Source organism: Manacus candei, unplaced genomic scaffold (genome assembly GCF_025592945.1).
Source record: "Manacus candei isolate 608988 ecotype Guabito, Panama unplaced genomic scaffold, ASM2559294v1 h1tg000060l, whole genome shotgun sequence".
Lineage (NCBI taxonomy): Eukaryota > Metazoa > Chordata > Aves > Passeriformes > Pipridae > Manacus > Manacus candei.
The window spans coordinates 6,043,920-6,063,719 of record NW_026138108.1 but is presented as its reverse complement, the minus strand read 5'-3'; the positions used below and the strand labels follow the sequence as shown (position 1 = coordinate 6,063,719).

General features: G+C 40.3%; 1 protein-coding gene across 9 annotated transcripts in view; it reads right to left on the bottom strand.

Moving 5' to 3' along the window:
- Positions 1 to 19,800, bottom strand: part of PTPN5 (protein tyrosine phosphatase non-receptor type 5) — an 83,038-nt gene that overhangs the window by 3,462 nt on the left and 59,776 nt on the right. For 8 of the 9 annotated variants that reach the window (XM_051804022.1, XM_051804025.1, XM_051804019.1 and 5 more), the window contains 6 exons: positions 17,582 to 17,666; positions 14,952 to 15,031; positions 14,324 to 14,461; positions 10,933 to 11,043; positions 5,232 to 5,392; positions 2,385 to 2,498 (listed from right to left, as the gene is read on the bottom strand). In XM_051804022.1, the coding sequence (XP_051659982.1) occupies positions 2,385 to 2,498; positions 5,232 to 5,392; positions 10,933 to 11,043; positions 14,324 to 14,461; positions 14,952 to 15,031; positions 17,582 to 17,666 (689 nt within the window). The remainder of the gene's footprint in view (positions 1 to 2,384; positions 2,499 to 5,231; positions 5,393 to 10,932; positions 11,044 to 14,323; positions 14,462 to 14,951; positions 15,032 to 17,581; positions 17,667 to 19,800) is intronic. The other variant, XM_051804026.1, reaches the window with a different exon arrangement.

Genomic DNA, 19,800 nt, shown 5'->3' with positions numbered 1-19,800 from the left:
CTTGCACTTATTTTGTTAAGCCACTCCTTGAAATAACAATGAGCAGGGAAGGGCAGGGACCCACACTCCAACTCTCATCAATTAGCAAAGGTGAAAAACACCCACTGTGTTTCCAAAAACTATATTTCCTAGCTGAGCATCTCCCCCCCCACCTGCTCTACTTAATACAAGCTCCCAGCTGATCTATTTCCGAGTCCCTCTGTGCTGCACAGAGAACTGAAATACATCTACGTCAGCCTGTGACACACGAGGAACGTTAGTCATATCTGACAATTAATTCCCAAGCAATTCCATTAACAGTGGGGTTGCACCCTGAAGTTGTAGCAACACAGGCACTAAGGTGGTCATTGAATTTCAGACCACAGGAAATTATTTTCCTTTTTATCTGATTCCCTGCTATGTGATGGCTTCCTCCCTTCCCACACATATACATGCCATGACATGTGCTTGCTGTCCAGGCTTTGGCACAGAATAGATAAATTATATTTTCACCCCTTTTTGCCACAGAAACCTTTCAAATCTGCGTTGCTTTGTGGGCAATGACAGCAAATGTCTCTCAGCACTGTGGGAAGGATGCAGGAATGATTACTTCCTCTCCTTAGTCATAATAGGTTATTTTAGGATCAGCTGTTGGCCACTGATACAAAGCCCAGTGCACAGGATTTTTTCAAGGGATCTGTGAGAGAATGAAGGGAAAGAAACATTTGTTCTCTTCCCACCCATGGCAACGTCAAAGGTGGTTCTTAGGGCTAATGTCAACCTCTGTACTTCTGTGTGAAGCAGTGAGGGGCATTCCTTTACACATCTACTCAGGCCTGCATGCAATCCTCTTTCCCTGCATACCTGGTGACTCCTTCCCATTCACCCTGTTTTCTCTAGCCAGTAATGACCAGGCAAGAGGAGGAGACACAGACAGTCTTCCTTCCTGTAGCTGCTTAGACACTGTCTCATCATCTCATGCTACTTTTGAAGTCACATGGAGTTTTTGCGGGGGTTTAGTGAAAATGAGAGTGGATGGCAGCATGCCTTTCAAGAGACTATGAGCCCCATTTTTCAGTCCTTGAAGAAATCACGCTATTCAGTAGGAAGGATGGTGATATGCTTTCTGTCTTGAGTATTTTAGCCCATAACATTTAAATGGCTTTTTTCTATCCCATCCCACTCCTGAGAGGTATGTGACAGCTACAGAGGTTCCTGCAGTCTTTCTTTCCCTCTGTGGTGTCCTATAAGTGTGATTTCCCTTCTTCAGCCTCTAAAAATGACTGCCAGTTCCCCTCTGCCTCCTCCTTGTATTTTTAATTGGCTTTCTGTATCACACTCATTTGTAAGCAGGCATCTTCAACCTTCATTTGTATGGCTATTTTCCTCTGTAACATTAGTCACAGACACAAGATATTTCACATCCAGACAGATATTTCATTGGTCTGTGGATGATCAGCATTCACTATTCATATTCTGGTTTTCTTTTTCTCAAGAAGCCTTTCCTTGTCTGGTCTGAAATCCATTGAAATAGCCAAATCTCTAAGCCCCTGCAGGTCCTTGTCTATCAGAGCCTCAGCAGGGCAGCAAGCATTTCATTTTCTCCCTCCCACTGAGCATAATTTCTCCTCTGAAATAAAGTTCAGCGTGGGGTTGAGGTTCTTTTTTTCCCCTCAGAAAAATCTTTGGTATGTTTTTCGTGACATCTCTTCCCCCGACTACATTTATCATTATCATTAGAGAGAGCACTGAGACATGTTTTGATGGCACTTGAAACCAGTGGGAGAGGAAAAATAACATCTCTGGTGCAAAATTCAAGTCTGTTTACTTCATAATCAAACTCAAGGTGGTGTGTTAAGAAATGCTTAACTGGAAACCATTGAATTTGTGGAAATTTTCACAGCTCCTTTCATATGTCTCCAAACACTCCAGATTGTCTCCCTCTCCAAGCAATGTCTCTCCCAACATGGCTCACAGTTCCCAGTATGTGAGACCAGTTTTATTTACTCCACCTGGGAGGAAAGTCGTGATCCATGGCTCTGAACAGAGTAGCAGAGACCTGTACAGCAGATCTTTGAGCCTTTGCTTCTGTATGAATATGGGGCTAACTTCTCAGCTAGTAAAAGGCCATCCCTTGCTGCATGGAGATGGGCAGCTATGCAGATTTTGATGCCAGCTGTGAGTCTAGCTCAGTTCTATGGCTGTTCATTAGGTTTACTGTTCATAAAATAGGCAAAGATTACAAGTCAGAACAGTTTAGAACACGAAAACTTCCTTCAAGGACGTTCTCTCTTGACCTCCACTTGCCTTTGTTTTTCTCCTCTTCCCATTTGTTTCTCTTTAAACAGAGGGAAATGTTACCATTTTTCTTCTTATTTTTCTGGAAAGGAAACAGGCTTTCTTACCTGTCTAACCGTAACTGGCAGGCTGTTCGCAATATGTCAACTATGCCCTCATTCTTCAGCTGTTTACAGCACACACTGGTTGCAATAAAGCAGCCAGTCCTCCCGATGCCTGCACTGAGGAAGGGAAAAGCAAAGAGAGGTGGTGGAGATGTCAGAATGACTTTGGAACTTCCTTGCTAAACAAGTACCATTAAACCAGTACAAACCCCATTATCTTTTTTGCCCCTCTGACCTTTGCCAGGTGAGCGCTTCCAGACAGAAAGCCCAAACTAGGAAAACATACTAACTTCAGTGGGATAACACGATTAAGTGTGAGCCACTCATAGCAAAAGGGTGAACATTGCACATACAGTGCTAAAAATGGACTATTAGATACCACTTGACCCAATATGTTGTTGAACCTGCCATTGAACCATTGAAAAAAAGCAATTAAACTGTATTTCTTAGTTAGATTTGGTTTGACAGCAACCCTCACTTTGAAGGCAAATTTTGCTTTGACATTCTTAATTCTAACAGCTTCTTTGAAAGTTATTTTCATTCACAAGTGCATCAAAAAATGTAACCCTTGGTGAAATTATTAGAGCTAGCAGCAATATAGTAAGTGTGATGCCATTTGCTGATCAGATCTACAATCTAGTAATTATCTGAATTAGAGCAGGATACAACAAATTTGCTAATAAAGAAATGTGTTTGTCTTTCCTGAACTCCTTTATATCTGATTCAGTCCTTGGTTAATGACCAGAATTGAATTTATTCTCAAAGGCACAGTGCTACAGAAGCTGTGAATTCTTCTTATCACCTAATAAACTAGCAGCAAATGCTGGAAGCCCTTCTTATCCGTGAAATAATTAAGTGAGCACACTCAGGAATAATTACTTGACACAACTACAAGAAATCCTGCTTTCATTTACATTGCGAGAAAGTCATAATGCAAAACCACTGGCAACAAATGTACAAGAAACAGTGGAATTCATGGTTCACTGCTGCTCACAAAGTCCTTCATCTTCTAGTTGCCCATAACCAAACAGACCATAGCACAGAGCCAGAGGTCCTGACATATAGATTCCAGAGCATTTTGCAAAGAAAGGAAAAAACACCCATTTTTAGATAAAGCAAACAGCACTGGGACAGCACTTGTCCCAGGGGAAGCTGCAGGTCTCTCAGTGGCCCAGACAAGGTCATAATCCCTCCAAGACTGCACAAGAGTGGCACATTATCCACATAAAATACTTTATAATTCTTTCACTATACCTCCTAGTAGTTTTTTTCAAATAAAAGTACCCCATTTCTCCCCAGATTATTACTTTGTCCTGAGGATGAACCTTACAAGAGGACAAAAAAATATGCATAGAAAGAGTGACATGGTGACCAGCAGCTTCACCTGCAGCAAATACCATAATGCTTCAAGGAGCTCTTATACAGTCACAGATTTCCAAGGGCAAAGAGGACCTTCTTAAAAAACATTTCTTATTTTTGTCTGAACTCTTCCCAATTTGTTAACATCTGTTTAAAAACATAGGCAGAAAAACTGCACATGTGGTATCATACAAACTTTTTACTAGTGTTTACTCCATATTAGCCTATAGAAGGATTTTTGATGACACCAGGCTAACCAATCATTCATGTCAACAGGCTCTTTAAAAACATTCACATTGTATAATACCCATTTACTACGGATTTTGGAGAACAACCATCTGCTGTTTCCTAGAAAATGTTATGCAAAATGAAGTAAAATTCCTTATAAAAATCTATTTGGCAAAATGTATTTTATTGAAATTATGGAAGATTACCCTGGCAAGATAACTGCACCTCTTATCAGTCTTTCTGCTATTTACCTGAAATAACTGCTTTGACAACTGACTTCTAGTTTCCAAGTAATCACATTTAACCTTTCTAAGCACTGGCAAAACAGGACTTGCTTTTAGACCTCTGGAACTTCTCAAATTTTCCGAGAACTACATTCAACTACATTCAACTACAAACTTTAATGGTTTAGAGTCTGTGAACCAACTTTTTTAAATACCCTTGGATGAAAATCATTCAGCATATCTGATTTAATGATGGTCAGTAGTCGTTGCTTAACACACTCCCTAGTTAGCAGTGCAGAAGAACATACTTCATCACATCTACAAGTGCTAAGTACATATCCTACTTCTTTCTGAAGACAGAAGTATCTATCTTCATCTATTTTTATTCTGCTCTGATTGATAATTACAATTTTCTCATCAGGCTTCAAACCACTGTAAGGATTTTGTTCCTTCCATACAGGAAGTTTTCATCTTTGCCAGGGCTTTTTACTGATACTTCAGTTTTACTATCAATTGCATAAATTTCCTGACTGTTGGTTAGTACTTGCTGCAATCAGCTTTGCTGATTTGTCACTGTTTCATTTATGTGCTATACTTAAATTATTGTCTTTGGCCTAATAAAGATTTTTTTTTTTAAGCAAAGGAGGAATCTAAAAAAAGGGGGTTTGAAGTTTAAAGTTTAATGTTTTTATTTTTCTTCTTGCATGTGTCTTCCTACTCAATTTCATCAAAACTATGTCAATCTTTGCAAACTTGGCCCTTTAAAGATCATTAAAAGCATATAATACTGGTAAGGAAAATGAAAGGAAGGCATTCTTACAGGTAACTGAGCCTCCACCAGCTTCTGTGTTCATCTCAATCTGTATCTGAATGCGACACTGGGTAATAGACAACTATTGTCATTAAATATTTGAACTTCCAAGCATATTTCAGAAGCAGTTGGACAAGATCTCCAATGTCTGACTTATGGCCTACATGATAGTATCTGCACTATGCCATGAAAAGAAGCCCTTAGAATTTATGTACAACATTTATTTACCTGCAGTGAACAATCACTGGGGCATTCTTCTCCTCTGCACTCTGCATGGCCTCTTCCACTTCCAGTACTAGCTGTAACAGAGGAGGGGCTTGATCTGGTGTCTTCTGGTCTGGCCAAGATGTGTACCAGTAATGTTTCAGGTTTCTGACTTCTTCTCCTTTCTGCAATCCAGTTAAGACAAACACCACAAAGTTTTAAAAGAACTTCTCGTTGTAAATTGATACTGAAACATGGTCTTCCCTTTCAGAGTGAGATGACTGAATCAATCTGCTGGAAAGACAACACAGTTGGATGCATGCGGTCCAGGAGATTGCTGCAGAGTACTTTTTGATACAGGTGGTGGAAGAGTCAAAGAGGAGAGGTGTGCTGCTGGACCTTGTATTAACAAAGAGGGGCTGGTTGGGCACATGAAGGTTGGGGGCAGCCTTGGCCGCAGTGACCAAGATAGGATAGAATTCAGGATCCTGCTCGGAAGAAGCAAGGGTAGTAAGTAGGACTACAAGCCTGAACTTTAGGAGAGCTAACTTTGCTTTCTTCAAGAAATTAACTGGAGGAATCCCCTGGGTTAGAGCCCTAGAAGATGGGAGGTCCAATACAGCTGGCTAATATTCAAGGATCGCTTCCTCAAAGCTCAAGATTGGTGCATCCTTCTGGGTAAGAAATCAAGCAAAAGGGGTGTCACCCCAATCTTAAAAAAGGGCAAAGAGGACCCAGGGAGCTACAGGCCAGTCAGCCTCAGCTCCATCCCCAGAAAGGTGATTGAATAGTTCACCCTGGATGTCACCTCTAAACATGAGGAGGAAAAGAAGGTTATCTGGAGTATTCAACATGGATTTACTGAGGGGTAATCATGCTTGACCAATCTGACAGCTTTCTGTGATGGTGTGACTGTCTGGGTAGATGAAGGGACAGCAGTGGACAGATGAGGGGACAGTGACTTTTGACACTGTCTCCCATAACATTCCCATAGGCAAGCTCAGGAAGCACAGGTTAGATGAGTCAACACTGATGTGGATTGAGAACTGACTGAACAGCAGAGCTCAGAGGGTTGTGAACAGTGTTGAAGAGTCAGCTGGAGGCCTGCAGCTAGCATTGTTCCCCAAAGGTCAGCACTGGGTCCAGTACTGTTAATTTTACTCATCAAAGACCTGGATGAAGGGACAGAGTGTACCCTCAGTATGTTTGCTGGTGATACAAAACCGAGAGGAGTGGCTGATAGACCAGAAGGCTGTGCTGCCATTCTGTGACACCTGGACAGGCTGGAGAGTTGGGTGGAGCGAAACTTGATGAAGTTCAACACAGGCAAGTACAGGGTCCTTCACCTGGGGAGGAATAATCCCTTGCACCAGCACAGGCTGGGGACTGACCTACTGGGAAGCAGCTCTGTGGGGAAGGACCTGGGGGTCCTGGTGGACGACAGTGTGTCGATGAGCCAGCAGTGTGCCCTTGGGACCAAGAAGGCCAAGGGTATCCTAAGGTGGATTAGGAAGAGCATTGACAGAGGGTCGTGGGGGTTGACCCTGCCCCTCTATTCAGCCTCAGTGAAGTCTCACCTGGAGTGCTGTGTCCAGTTCTGGGCTCCTCAGTTCAAGGGAGACAAGGCACTACTGGAGAGGGTCCAGTGGAAGGTCACAAAGATGATTAGGGCACTGGAGCACCCCACTGCTAAGGAAAGGCTGAGGGAGCTGGGCTTGTTTAGCCTAGAGAAGAGATGACTGAGAGGGGACCTTAATGATGTCTATAAATATCTGAAGGGAGGGTGTTAGAAGGGTGGAGCCAGACTCTTTTCAGTAGTGCCCAACAACAGGATAAGGGGCAACCTGAAACACAGTAAGTTCCATCTGAACATGAGGAAAACCTTTTCTGGGTGACAGAGCACTGAAACAAGCTGCCCAGAGAGGTTGTGGAGTCTCTTTCTCGAGAGATATTCAAAACTCACCTGGACAAAATCCCATGCAACCTGCTCTAGGTGAACCTGCTTTAGCAGGAGGCTTGAACCAGATGATCTTTAGTGGTCCCTTCCAACCCAACCATTATGTGAATGTTAATGGAGAGATCCATATTGGAAGCCACACAACATAGAAGTCTGGACTTCAAATATCATGTCTGCACTTCAGTATACTGCTTTAAAAAAAAAAAAATCCTCCCTCCTAAAGTATTCTGCTCTTTTAGTGCCAAGAGCCATGTGCAAAACACTCCAGGCAGTCTGTTCCCTCTTGACAGATTCATTCAGCAAAGCCAGAGCTGTGCTTGTGACATAATTGCTTTCATAATGTATTTGACAGACAGAGAGCCAGGAGCCATATCTCTGTCTCTGATAGCTAGATAAATAGATGAGGGAGAGAGATGGGAGCTTATTTTTCTATCTCTTCTGACAGACAGACTTACATCAGTTTCCTGTCAATTCTACTCGTCTCTTAGACACTGTGAGAAATTCAGAGACTCTATGGAAGGTTGGAATTGTCTCTAGCTGCAGTCCATGGCTTTTTGAGAGACACAAATTCTAATTCTCTGCCTCAGCATGGCTATGAAATAGCAAATATGCCATTTCCTTTTCCAAGTGCCAAGTAGCACTGTGCGCTTCTGATTTTGTGTGTTCAAAGTGATCCTTCTGTCTGATTTCTAAAGGTGCAAAATAGTAACATGGTGCTCAGGCAACTGGCCTTAGCCTACAGCCATTACATAAGCCAGCTGGCACAGGGCTAAATAAATGTTTTCAAAAGGTCCAGGAACAGAAATGTTATCTTCCACAACCCTCCCTTCAACACGACGCTGTCTGAGTTGAAGAGGGGAGGGGGGAAAAAAAAGACAAATTTGGCTCTTATAAAGAACAAGGCACAAAAACCTGAAAATAGTTTCTGTCATCTGTATTCCCAAGTCCCTCCCTATGACTGTCAGAGACTGAATGTTAAGAGTGCTCTGTGACTGTGCCATTTTCCATCCTTCTCTTTGGTTGACAGAGCTTTTGCACAGCTTCACAGTGAATTAGATTGGGAAAGTGATCAAGTTAAATCTTTTTACTTTCTTGAGACTGATTAATTTTCAGATGGATTTATTGGCTTCCCCCTTTGGCTTACCACACAGTCATATAAATGTTTGTGAGGGAACATGGGAGAGATGGCACAAAGGTAGGAACAAGGGAGCTGGGCAACAGGAGGCTCAGCTTCATTGAGATGCTGTTCCATCTTACAGTGGGTTTAAAATGCTCATTGAAGAACAGTCATAGGAACCTTAAAGCTACATATAACTCACTTTAGGAAAAGAGAATCTTACTATTGTAGCACAGAGCCTGGCCTTAGGTTATTTACCCTAATGAGAAAATATTTTGTTTAAGAGAGCATTATCAGTTGTCATGAATAGTACTTGAGCTCACTTCAGTAAATCCAATCAAACACTCCTCTGAAACAGGAACATAGACAGTTGCATTTGAATGTGACTATGTGTGAGCCACAGAAGTTATGAACACCTGATTCTTAGCTCAGTTGTTAAAAATGATAATACAAATGTTGTCAATAACACAGAGAAAAAAGTAAAAGATGAAAGTCATCCGAAGAAAAACATGAATCACTACATAAAGTCGCTTAGTTGACAGCAATGGAAAACAGCCAAAGTTCTAAAGATGAACTCTGGATGTCTTTAGTTTTGTCTACGGTGATAAAAGTTTTATGCTTCTGCTTAGAGAATTCTAACTTTTGTGGTTCTGTACACTTCTGCTTTGACTTTAACAAAATATTCTCTATTGGTGGTTCCTTGAGACAGAGAAGACATAGGAACACTTAGGAGGAAGCAAAATTTAAGTGATGGTTTGAAGTCTACTATCACATATGCTGTAGTTGAGGTCATGAATCAGTGACTAGGCACTGGCAGGTTTCTCTGAGAAGGGAAAAATCCCTTGCCTATTGCCTGAGCTTTCTATAAATTCCTGAAGCTTGTCAAATCCTGTCCTCTATACTGTGAGAAGTATGACAGTCCACTCTGTAAAACATGCAGTAGTCATATATTGCTGCTGGTGGTGTTGTATATTTCTGACCACTCCTGTTTAAGGGAAAACAGAAGTCTATTCATGGTTTCTCCAGTTTTCACTACCAAGTCACTTAATGTACGCATGGTTTGGAGCTCCTACTCCACTATTGCTATTAAATGATAAATGTACAGCTCTAGGCAATGGTAACTTAACAAATGGAATCTTTATTTCAGCTTTAGAATTCAACAGTTCACATCCTGATGCTTGGGGTGGGGAGAAAGAGACATTGCCACACTAGTACTGAAAACAAAAAACATTGTTTAACTCGGATGAAGCTGCAACTCTGCAACATGTCACTTCCCACTTGTCAGGGAGTGTGATTTTCTCCTTGCTGCCTTAGCCAAAAGCCTGAGTGACAGACTTTCCACACTCTGAACATCCCAGACATGGGATATCATATGCTGGCTTTCTGCCTATTAGCATATGGCTGAAGAGACTTGAAACTGGTTGGATAAAAGAAGAGTTTTTCCAGCTTGGAAAGAAACTGTGGTGTTATACTGAGGTCAGGGATAGATCTGGTACATGAAAGATGTATGAAGTTTATGTAAATAGACTGTTCTTATTGAAACATGTAGTTTGATATTCTAGAACCTAGCAATGAAAACAGTTGTAAAATAGGACCTCAGTAGTTTAGATCAAGTAGTATCTAAGTACTTAGAAAATCAAACCCATGTTTAAGTTTTCTATCAACAAGATGATAGAATGGTTACTGGTATATAAAAATACATATACAGTTAGTTGGAAAGACACTAATATTTAGAAATGTAAGCATGAAGAATGTTGTGGAGAAAATACTTTTAAGAGTCATCAACAGTTTTAGTGTCTTGGAGCAGAATGATCCCTTAAAGTATCTTTGAAGTCAAGTCAGACAAATTACTCAAAGAATAAATTAGTATAGTACCTATTGAAAGGGGTTTAGACTTAGGGAACAGAAGTGGTGCTACCATACCACTGACAAGTGCCAAGCAGACCAGTAGTCCCAGTGCTGAGAGAAACTGAAAATAGGTAAGCAAAATTAAAACGTCTTTTGTTGCGTTCTCAACTCCTCCACTTCTTGCTAGTAGCACAAGTCATCTTAAGTATAAACAGCTCAGTCTGACAGCATCCTAATAATGACCATAAAAAGACAAGAATATTTCTTAGGGGTCTACCTATACATACTACAAATTATGTAAGATGCCATGCAGGTTAAAAATTCCCTGTTAGTAATTAGTAGCCCTTTGCCCAAGTCCATGGCCCTATGAATAAACAAGCCTTTGAATTCTACAGAACATCACCACAGAGTTTAGTGCGTTACTCCACAAGTGCTGTCTGTAGTATGACTTGCAAAGGCTAGTAAGAAGCTCTCTGTGAGCTACCATGTCATTCTAAATGATCAGTGAACTCAGAGGACACAGGCACAGAATGAGTCACTGGTTTCTTACCAAGTGAATGCCATCCTACTACAACTGGCCTGGTGGCTTTCAGACTGTACACATGCAGCCTAAATCTCTGACTGCTTATTTTACTGTAGTCTTCATATCAACGAGCCGAGCAAAGTTACGACGACTTCAGTAATGAAAAGTGGTATTTGTACAGCAGTACACCTCACAGAAGATTTCTACATGACTATCCATGAACACCTCAATGTATAGGTTTAGACTTCTAAACTACTGTAAGTACATTGGAGTGATTTACCTTGAGGGTGATGAGCCTTAAACGGTAATCGTCTGCTTGTATGACTCTGTTAACTGTGATTTCTATGCCTTCATAGGTGACCTGTTCCTCTGGCCAATATTCTGTGCATTTCTGTGTGCAATATAAAATAAATCTAGTTAAGCAGGTATCAAGGGAGGTTCATTTTTGCTCCTCTGAAACTGGATATAGCACATGCATAGATGAATATGAATAAACTTTGTTTCTATAACAAGTACAAGTTTTCACTTTCTAAACAGGGACCACATTTCAGCTGATTTTTGCTGCACTCATAATAGCCTGATTGCTTGATTAAAAATGCACAAATCAAGTAATTACTAACCAAATCTTTTAAATACACACATCCTTATTTATCTTTGTGCAGCTGATGTGCATTTTGAAGGTTCATTAGGGAGACCAGTGGCAATGTGCTTGTGTTTTTAGATTAATCCCTTTCTTAAGATAATAATGATTAGTATAATACACACTAGTTACCAATATGGAAACACAAAATACAGCTTTCCTATTTTTTTATAAAGACTCAGTGCTCTCTGAATATAAAATGATCATTTGCATAAGTTTTTGTATAAAATAATATGACTAGGAATGTTTTGGGAAATAGATTGCGTATCAAAATCCACTTAAAATTGTCAGTGAGAATCTTTCAAAGCTAAGGAACTAAAAGGAAGCAATAGCAGTGAGAGATATTAGACTGATTTTGCCCCAAACCAGTCAGAGATGCAGCCAGCACAATCTGACAATTAGAGATTCAGAAACTACAGTCCAGTTGCAAATCCACTTTGTGGTACCAATATACTAAAGATAAGCTAAAAATTTGTAAGCACTCCCATCCTGTAAGGAGGACTAAAAAAGACTGTTTTTTTGTATGCAGCTTCCTAGAACTGATCCATATGCAAAGGCAGAGACAGGCATTTCAAGATGGTGCACAAATTACTTCATGGACAAGGAATGACGTGAACAAGGCAGAATCTGGGAAAAAGGCTCCCTTGTGATAATGCAAGAGGCAATCTTGTCATCACAGGAGAGTAGGTATCTACTATTCAACAAACTTTGGTAAAGATGATGCCTGTAAGATTCCTCTCTCACATAGCTGCACACAATCTTGAAGGAAGCAAGTTAAATCATTTTGCTCTCCTCCACCAAAAATAATTGTGCTTCAGGAGAAAGACTAACAAGAGAAAAGTACCTTGCAAAGTTATTGAGTAAAAATTTTTGTGTGGGAGAATCAGTGTTGTTCCATCTGCACGGTGCCTCAGTTAATAACCCACTGGGAGTGTGGCCCACTGTGTCTCTGCAAAGTTATTTACGCAGATTGTGTTTTTTCTCATAAACTGCAGAATCCACTGTAAAAATTGTCAAGAGCTCCAGTAGCTATCAATAGCACAGACATTGCTCTGCTTAAAGGAGTGGAGTAAGATGGCCCACTCATTTCTGTGGGCTGTCTGTCAGTTCAGATTAGAAGTGACAGAGGGCTGAGGTACAGAGCTTTTAATACTTACATTAGTGAAGTCATTGCACTGAGAAGGAATGCAAAGCCCCTCTTATGAGCATCATTGCTGAACAAAGGTTTTGGTTTTGAATCTAGGTACTTCTGAGTCCCGTTATTCATATTTTAATATATATGTTACAGAAGAAGGAAATTAATATAGAAGTCATTTACATGACAAGGCCCTGTATTTATGGGTGAGATTCCTGACACCATTTAATTTTTGACACAAAAGGTATCAGAAAAGACTCAGCAGCTCTGTTGTGACATATAGGCTGTAACAAGCTCCAGTTATGTAGTGCATCAGTACTGCAGCACACTGCTTCCCAAGACTGACAGGAGGGGTAAAATACTTGGCCAGTATGGTTAAGAGGCAGTTCAGACATAAAGATTATTTTGCATTCATGGTATACAATCTTGCCATGAAAACTATAGTGGAAGAACTTATCACCAGGTATGTCATTCAGAATCAGTATTTCCTCTTCAAACCTCAAAGTCCTCAAAAGATTCTAGTACACTTTGTCATGACATTTTAACATCTTACGTGCCAGAAACCGGCAACTTAGATCAACAAGCAAGTTATTACTTCAGTGCTGCTGCTCAGACACAGGCATATGCAAGCTTAAAAATGTTAGTGAAAACATAACTTTTAGATCAACAGCATACTATATTTTGCATCAGCAATGCCTTGACAGTACATGTCTAATCAGCCAGCTGTAATAACTGAACATTTTTCACTTGCAAAGCATGATAATTTTGTGTCCGTCTTGTTCACGTTTTTTTTTCAGTGCAGTTCAAGGTTAAATTTATTTACTTTATAACTGGGAAAAGCTAAGGGTTTGTGCACGTGCCTGGTTATGGGTACTAAGCATCCAGCAAGCAGGCAAGTCATTATAACTCTGTGTGTATGCTGGATGCATGCCCATATTCTTGGGCTTCTAAATATCTAAAGCCTCTTCTCCAAAGGAAACTCTCTCACCTAAATAGTAATGGGTTCTCAAGGACAAGCTTGACATATACTGCTGCTGCAGTTTAAGAAACAACATTTGGATATCTCCACTACACATTCCTGCTAGTGGTGAGGGAGGATGCAGAGCACTACACATGCCCAGACCACTTTCTCCCATCTTACACTGGCAATAAAGGCAGATGTAAGCTCAGCTACACGTCTGTGAGCTGAAGCCCATGTACATAGTTCTTGCAACTCTGCCATGGGGCAATATTTCAGCAGGTAAGTAATGAACAGCTGGAGGGCAGCAGTATTTTAAACTGAAAAAAAAAATAAATTGCTTTAGGTGGACTAGCAGAAACACAATAACAATTTAATTTCTGGAAGTAGGTGGCAAATAGACAATTTCAGTATTTCAGTATTTTAAAAACATTTCCTACGTGCACTCAGGAAAAGGTCCTCCACATCCAAGTCAGTTCTAATTGTTGATTGTCATAACTAGCATTTTTTCAGAAATCAGGTACAGCTTCAATGAAATGTGCATATAGATGCCAAATCATAATAAATGCAAGATAAAGCAGCAGCACCTCTACTGATTGAAGATATTCAACCTTAGTAGTTATGGGCTACTATTGTTTTTGATTCCTTTAGAGAGAACTTCAAAGACTGCCTGCAAATAGAGCTGGGTTAGGAGAGGTTTCAGGTCAGCTGAGAGATGAAAATGGCAAAACCAGCAGTAGGCTGAGTCAGACAGCAAAACAGGACTTACAGTAAATGGAACTGAAAGAGAAGCCCATATCTTCTTTGAGCCCGAAGAATTTAATGCTGGCTCTGATTGCACAGGCCATTGAACTAACTTCTATTTGCTGGTTTAGTGTCTATGTCAAAAATATCTACTAGAGTACGGTTAAAAAAGAGACTAAATGTAACACCATTACCTCATTCATCTCTTCTATATTGGTAATCATGACAATGATGGGAGAACGCTCCTGCCACACCATTCTCCAGAAGTCAGTGACAGTATTAACTATCGGTCCCTGAGTAGCAATATATACCTTTTCCTCTCCTCCATAGCCCTGCCAACAAAACAAGAGATCAATTTTAACAGAGATGTCCACCACAACCTTGAAGGTTTGGTCTTTAAAACAGAGAGCTATACTGGTTGAAATGGTGACTTTGCGGCATCAGTTCTCCTCTCCATCTCTCTCCTGAACACGTGTACATGGAGTGAAGGCACAGTATGGACTCACGTAATTCCAGCAAAGAGTGTCCAACAGCCTTGAGGTGACTCTGGCTAGGTCAAAGCCTTATTCAGGCTGATTATCCAGTGCCTTGGTTAGGCCAGTTGACAAGGAATTTGCATCAAGAACTGCAGAAGTATGTTTCTGTCTGGTCTGAATCTGTACAGGTGCACTTTGAGATTTGGTTTTCAGCTAATGTAAGCAGGAGAGAAGAGCAATCAGATCAGCTAGGATGCCTTTAAAAGCCAGTGAATGTTGCAATTCTGTTTACCTTAACAGCAGCTGACAGAGGCTAGACAGACACATCGGACTACTGAGCCCTTACCCTGATGTAGTTAGCATTGATGTAAGAGCTGAGGGGATCGTCCTGATCAGCTGAGGTAAGGCACACTCTGCTGTGAGGATCTGAAAGGTGTAAAGAGATAAGTAAGAATTTATCAGTTCCTCAGAGGAAAGAGACACACAAGATTATTTTGTACAGTAAGAAATTTACACGCACTCATGGCCATCACAACAGATGTCAGTGGCCTTGGAAAATTCCCATGTTAAAAAGTTACCATAAAAAAAAAAGCAAAGGATGGTTGGGGTAATTTGCCGCCTTCTGATAGTTTCACCCGCTCTCTGAAGCCCGCTTAATTGGTCCTGTAGCAGAGTCAGTGTCTCAGTGTGACCCTGGAAAAGCAGTCTTCTGCTCCAGGAAATTACTTCTTAGTATGTTAGGTCAACAGACTCATTCTGGCTTGAAAGACTTTTGAAATATTGTTTGTGAAATGACAGCAAACAGCTTTTCTCCCAAACCATAAGCACGCACTTCTTGTGCCCAGGCAAGCCAGACAACAATAACTCTTTTCCTGTTTCATCTTGCAATGAACCAAACTCCAAGATGTGCTATTAACAAATACAATGGTTAAAGAGAAATTAAAGAATATTAACAGTCTCTTGTACTCTAAATCTTTCCAGTACTTGAGTCTCCTTCATTGAGGTTGTTTATGAAGCATTACTCTTGTTCTAATAAGATGACAAAAGAAAACATTATTTCACTTGAGAAGCTCAGTCCAATTCCTGCTGAAGTCAATGGCTGTTGCAATGATTTCAATGCAAACTGACACAGGCCCACGTTTATGCTCTTTCACCAGTGTTACACAGTGTGTTACAATTGATAAGAAACAGCCTACTGCTGACAGAGGCCTCAGCAAAGAGCAACAGAGTATATCACCAGGACAATATTAAAACCAAACCAAAGATGACTTTTTCATAAGAAAATTCAGCCTGCTTAGAAACCAGACAAAAAAATATGCAAAAATTGTGCTTTACCCAATATCACATTAAGGACCGATCACACAGTAATTTCTACAGTACTACAAACACAGTCAGCATGAAACACTGTCCTCAGAGGGACCAGATTCATATTTATTGGAATCCTCGGCTTTGAAGCATAAAGTGAATGTTTAGCTCTCCTTGCTACCCACTTTTACTGCCAGTGCTAAGCCCTTCGAAATAGAGGTAGCAGGATAAGAGCAAACACTCTGCTCTCTTCCTTCCTCAGCAATATCAAGCCATCCTTTGGTCCCAGCCAGGGACAAAGTTGCACAGAGGTTACAAGTTTTCAAATTCATTCAGAAAAAATACTCAGATCATAATAACCCTGGGATAAGGTTGTTCACCCTTAGAGAGATGGTAGGGTAGAAACCAGTTAGCTGAGATGGAGAGATCAAAGTGACAACACTGGCTGCTAGCAGACAGCCATGTCACTGAGATGAAGATTGCAGCAAATAATTAGCCCACTGAGTGATCACTTTTAATAAAATATGGTAGTGGGCCATACTTAGTCATTTGATTACAATTCTGGAACAGCGTTTTCAAAATGGCAGCAATTCTGATGGTTCAGTTTAAACATCCAATATTACACATTTAAAATGGATCCTGCTCTCAAAGTACACATTAGATACCAAATTCAGAATACACAGATTACTTAGAAATCTGGCACCTGGGACATCTGAAATCATAAGCTACTTTTGCAATCTTCCCTTTCCAGCAAAAACAGTGAATTAATACTTGAAAAATTCACCTCAGTCATTAGCACAGCAACAGTGAAAGGTGGTTGAATGTTTTTATACTTCTTGTCTAAGGTATGAATAAAGTCATCAGAAGCATTGCACACACTGAGCTGCAGCTACTGGAGTTTAAAGACAGATTAAAAAAATATCTTTTGAAACCATTTCCAGTCCAGGTTCATTGACTGAAATGTTAGGTATTTTTGACTTCTCTGCACTTATCTTTGTTAACCTGGCATTGAACCTTTTGGACTTTGCAAATCCAGTTACCATGGCTACTGGTAGCATCTTCCAGCAATGACTTAGAGCAAAAAAAGAGGCATGACATCCAATCGTTTCACTTTTCAAAATAACTTTAAGTATGAGAGAGGGGGAAATGATGACACTTGTAAAACTTTGTACCAAAATGCTTCTCAAAATTCCTATTCCTAGCTACAAATAATATTAGTGTAATAGAAAAGAAAAATATTATTACTTTCTGTGTCATCTTAATGCCATCAGGCTAGTTCCCTATATTCTCAGTCTGCATCTGAGGCATGATTCTGAGAAAACGTTGGCAAGGAAAATAACATTGCTAGAGTTTAGTCCTTCTAAAGGAGTTTCAAAGAAACCACTAAGTAACATCTGAATGAACACCAAGATCTTAGATAGAATTTTTAAGCAGCGCCAAATGATGCAATTCTAATAACTTAAGAGCCAAAGATACAGGCAAAATCAGCAGCACTTAGATTCTTCATGCTCTGTACCTCTTTGCAAATTTGATTTATACTTTGAAGCCATGTTCCTGCTTCATAAACATGACCTTTGGATGATACATCGTGGTGACAGTACACTTCATGAAAAGCCCTCCAGCATGTGGAATAAACCACCCTACCTGAGTGACTTAAAAGCAGAAACTTACTCGGGAGAATTGTTTTGTAGCGATTCTTACGCACTAAGCCTGGAATATCATATTCCTTTGGGTCAACAAAGTTCATTGGAATTTCCTGTTTAAAAAAACAAACAAAAAACCAAACAACAAAAATCACAAAAACATAAAAGACAGTAGGTGGTATTATTAGATTCACAAGAGGAATAAAAATCCCAAGCCCGTTATGTCCTCACTGTGAGGGAGGCAAAATGATGAAGTTAACTGAGACATACGGTACAGTATTTCTAGCAATTTATCACCAAAATATGATTGATGTTTCCTTTTACTGTCATTGGCTTTTTTTTCTGAAATCTTTAATATGAAAACACTTATAGTGCCTAATTCACTGACTCACGTGTGACAGCGTTATGTTCACTCCTAATACTATTAGAATTGCATTGCAAGTGTAGGCACAGAACTAAGCAAACAGTGCTACTCAAGACACTGCTCCAAGAGTGATGGACCTCAGACACCATCCTTTCTGACTCACATTGCTTCCTCTCAGAGAGTGGAAGTCAATAATTTGCTAGGGACTCACACCAGCAACAAAGTATGACACACGTTATGGCATGTTGGCATACTGACCTGTCTCTATGGAGCTGGGGGAGCGGGACTGGTTTTGCTCATCAGGCTGGCAAGCTCCATGGAGAAGGACAGCAAATGGGTATTCAGGGATTACCTGCTCTCTACACTGCTAGTGCCAAGAACACACAAAGGTGGAGGGGTTTTGTAGTCTCCACTGCACATCTACTGCAATAAGCAGTCAATGCCAGGTAGAAACAAATGAGAACCTTCCACCAACTGTAGTCAGTAGGCGTGGGATGGGAAGAGATGTGTTAACCAGACTCAGCAGAGATATGGCTCATGGGAACTTGGAAGAAGAGCTCGTCCTCCCACCTGCTGCACACTGCATTTGAGACATCACTGCTGGACACAGTGGTAAGAGGAATCAGGGTTAAGTAAGACAAGCCTCACTCTGGGAAAAAAAAATTGGGATGAGCAGAGCTGTGGACTACAGAAACACAGAATCGTTAAGATTGGAAATGACCTCTAAGATTATTGAGTCCAACCGTTCACCTAGCACCTGCATGGTCCCTGCTAAGCCATGTCCTTAAGCCTCACATCCTCATGTCTTTGAATACTTTCAGGGATGGTGCTTCCACTGATTCCTTGGGCAGCCTGTTACAGTGCCTGAGCACCTTTCAGTGAGTAAATTTTTCCTAATATTCAATCTAAACCTGCTCTGGCGCAGCTTGAGGCCAATTCTGGAACCTTAGAAGACTATCTGTTCTCTCTCTCTCACACAGTACTGAGAATACTGTTGGGTTTAACTAGAGGCAATTAATGATAAAAACATTTTGTCGAAGCACTTTTGTATCAATTTGGAGACCTGCATGGGAACAAAACCTTCATATTTTCTCAATTCTTACTTGGTATTTAGTCACTCCAAACTCTTCCTGAGCCAAGCCCCATGATCTTGTTTTTGAGTCTTAAGTCATTCACTGCTCAAGCCAATTCTTGGTGAAATCAACAGGACTTATACCTGAGTAAAAATTCTAAATCTTGTAAGAATTTCAGGATTTAGCCCTGCAAATGTCCCCTCTGACAATTCTTCCAAAGTGAAACAGAGCTGCTTGCTTCATCATGGATCTGGACTTTGAAAATCAAGCAGGTTAGACAGATTGAAAATACACAATGCAGAGCTGGCTGGTGATAACTGTTTCATTAAAAAAAAAAAACAAACTAGTTTACAGTATTTAATTACAGAAATGGCATTTTGATTACACTGCATTTTTATCTGTGTTTTTTCAGTTTTCATTAAAGAATGAAAATAACTTTGGATAGTTTGGCTGCTAAATGATTCTATGAACATGAAAAAACTAATTCCAAATCTCTTAGAGAAATGAAGTATATTTTTTCCTCCTTCTAACATTATTTTCTTTGCTTGAAAGCTACAGTGTACCTCAGAGACTGATGAAACCATATGTGGACTAGTTCAGCAGTCAGTTCACACACTAAGTGAACATTTCCTCCCTAAAACAGGAATAGATGTTTTACCTTGAAAGAATCAGGGCATACCTACAAAAAAGCTGCTTTTCTTCAACTTGGACAGCACTAAGTGAATTAAAGACCACAGATATCTGGTGTTCTATTTTAAAACAGAAGCCCTGACCATACCCCTTTCTTGTAAAGAGAAAAAAACCCCTGAA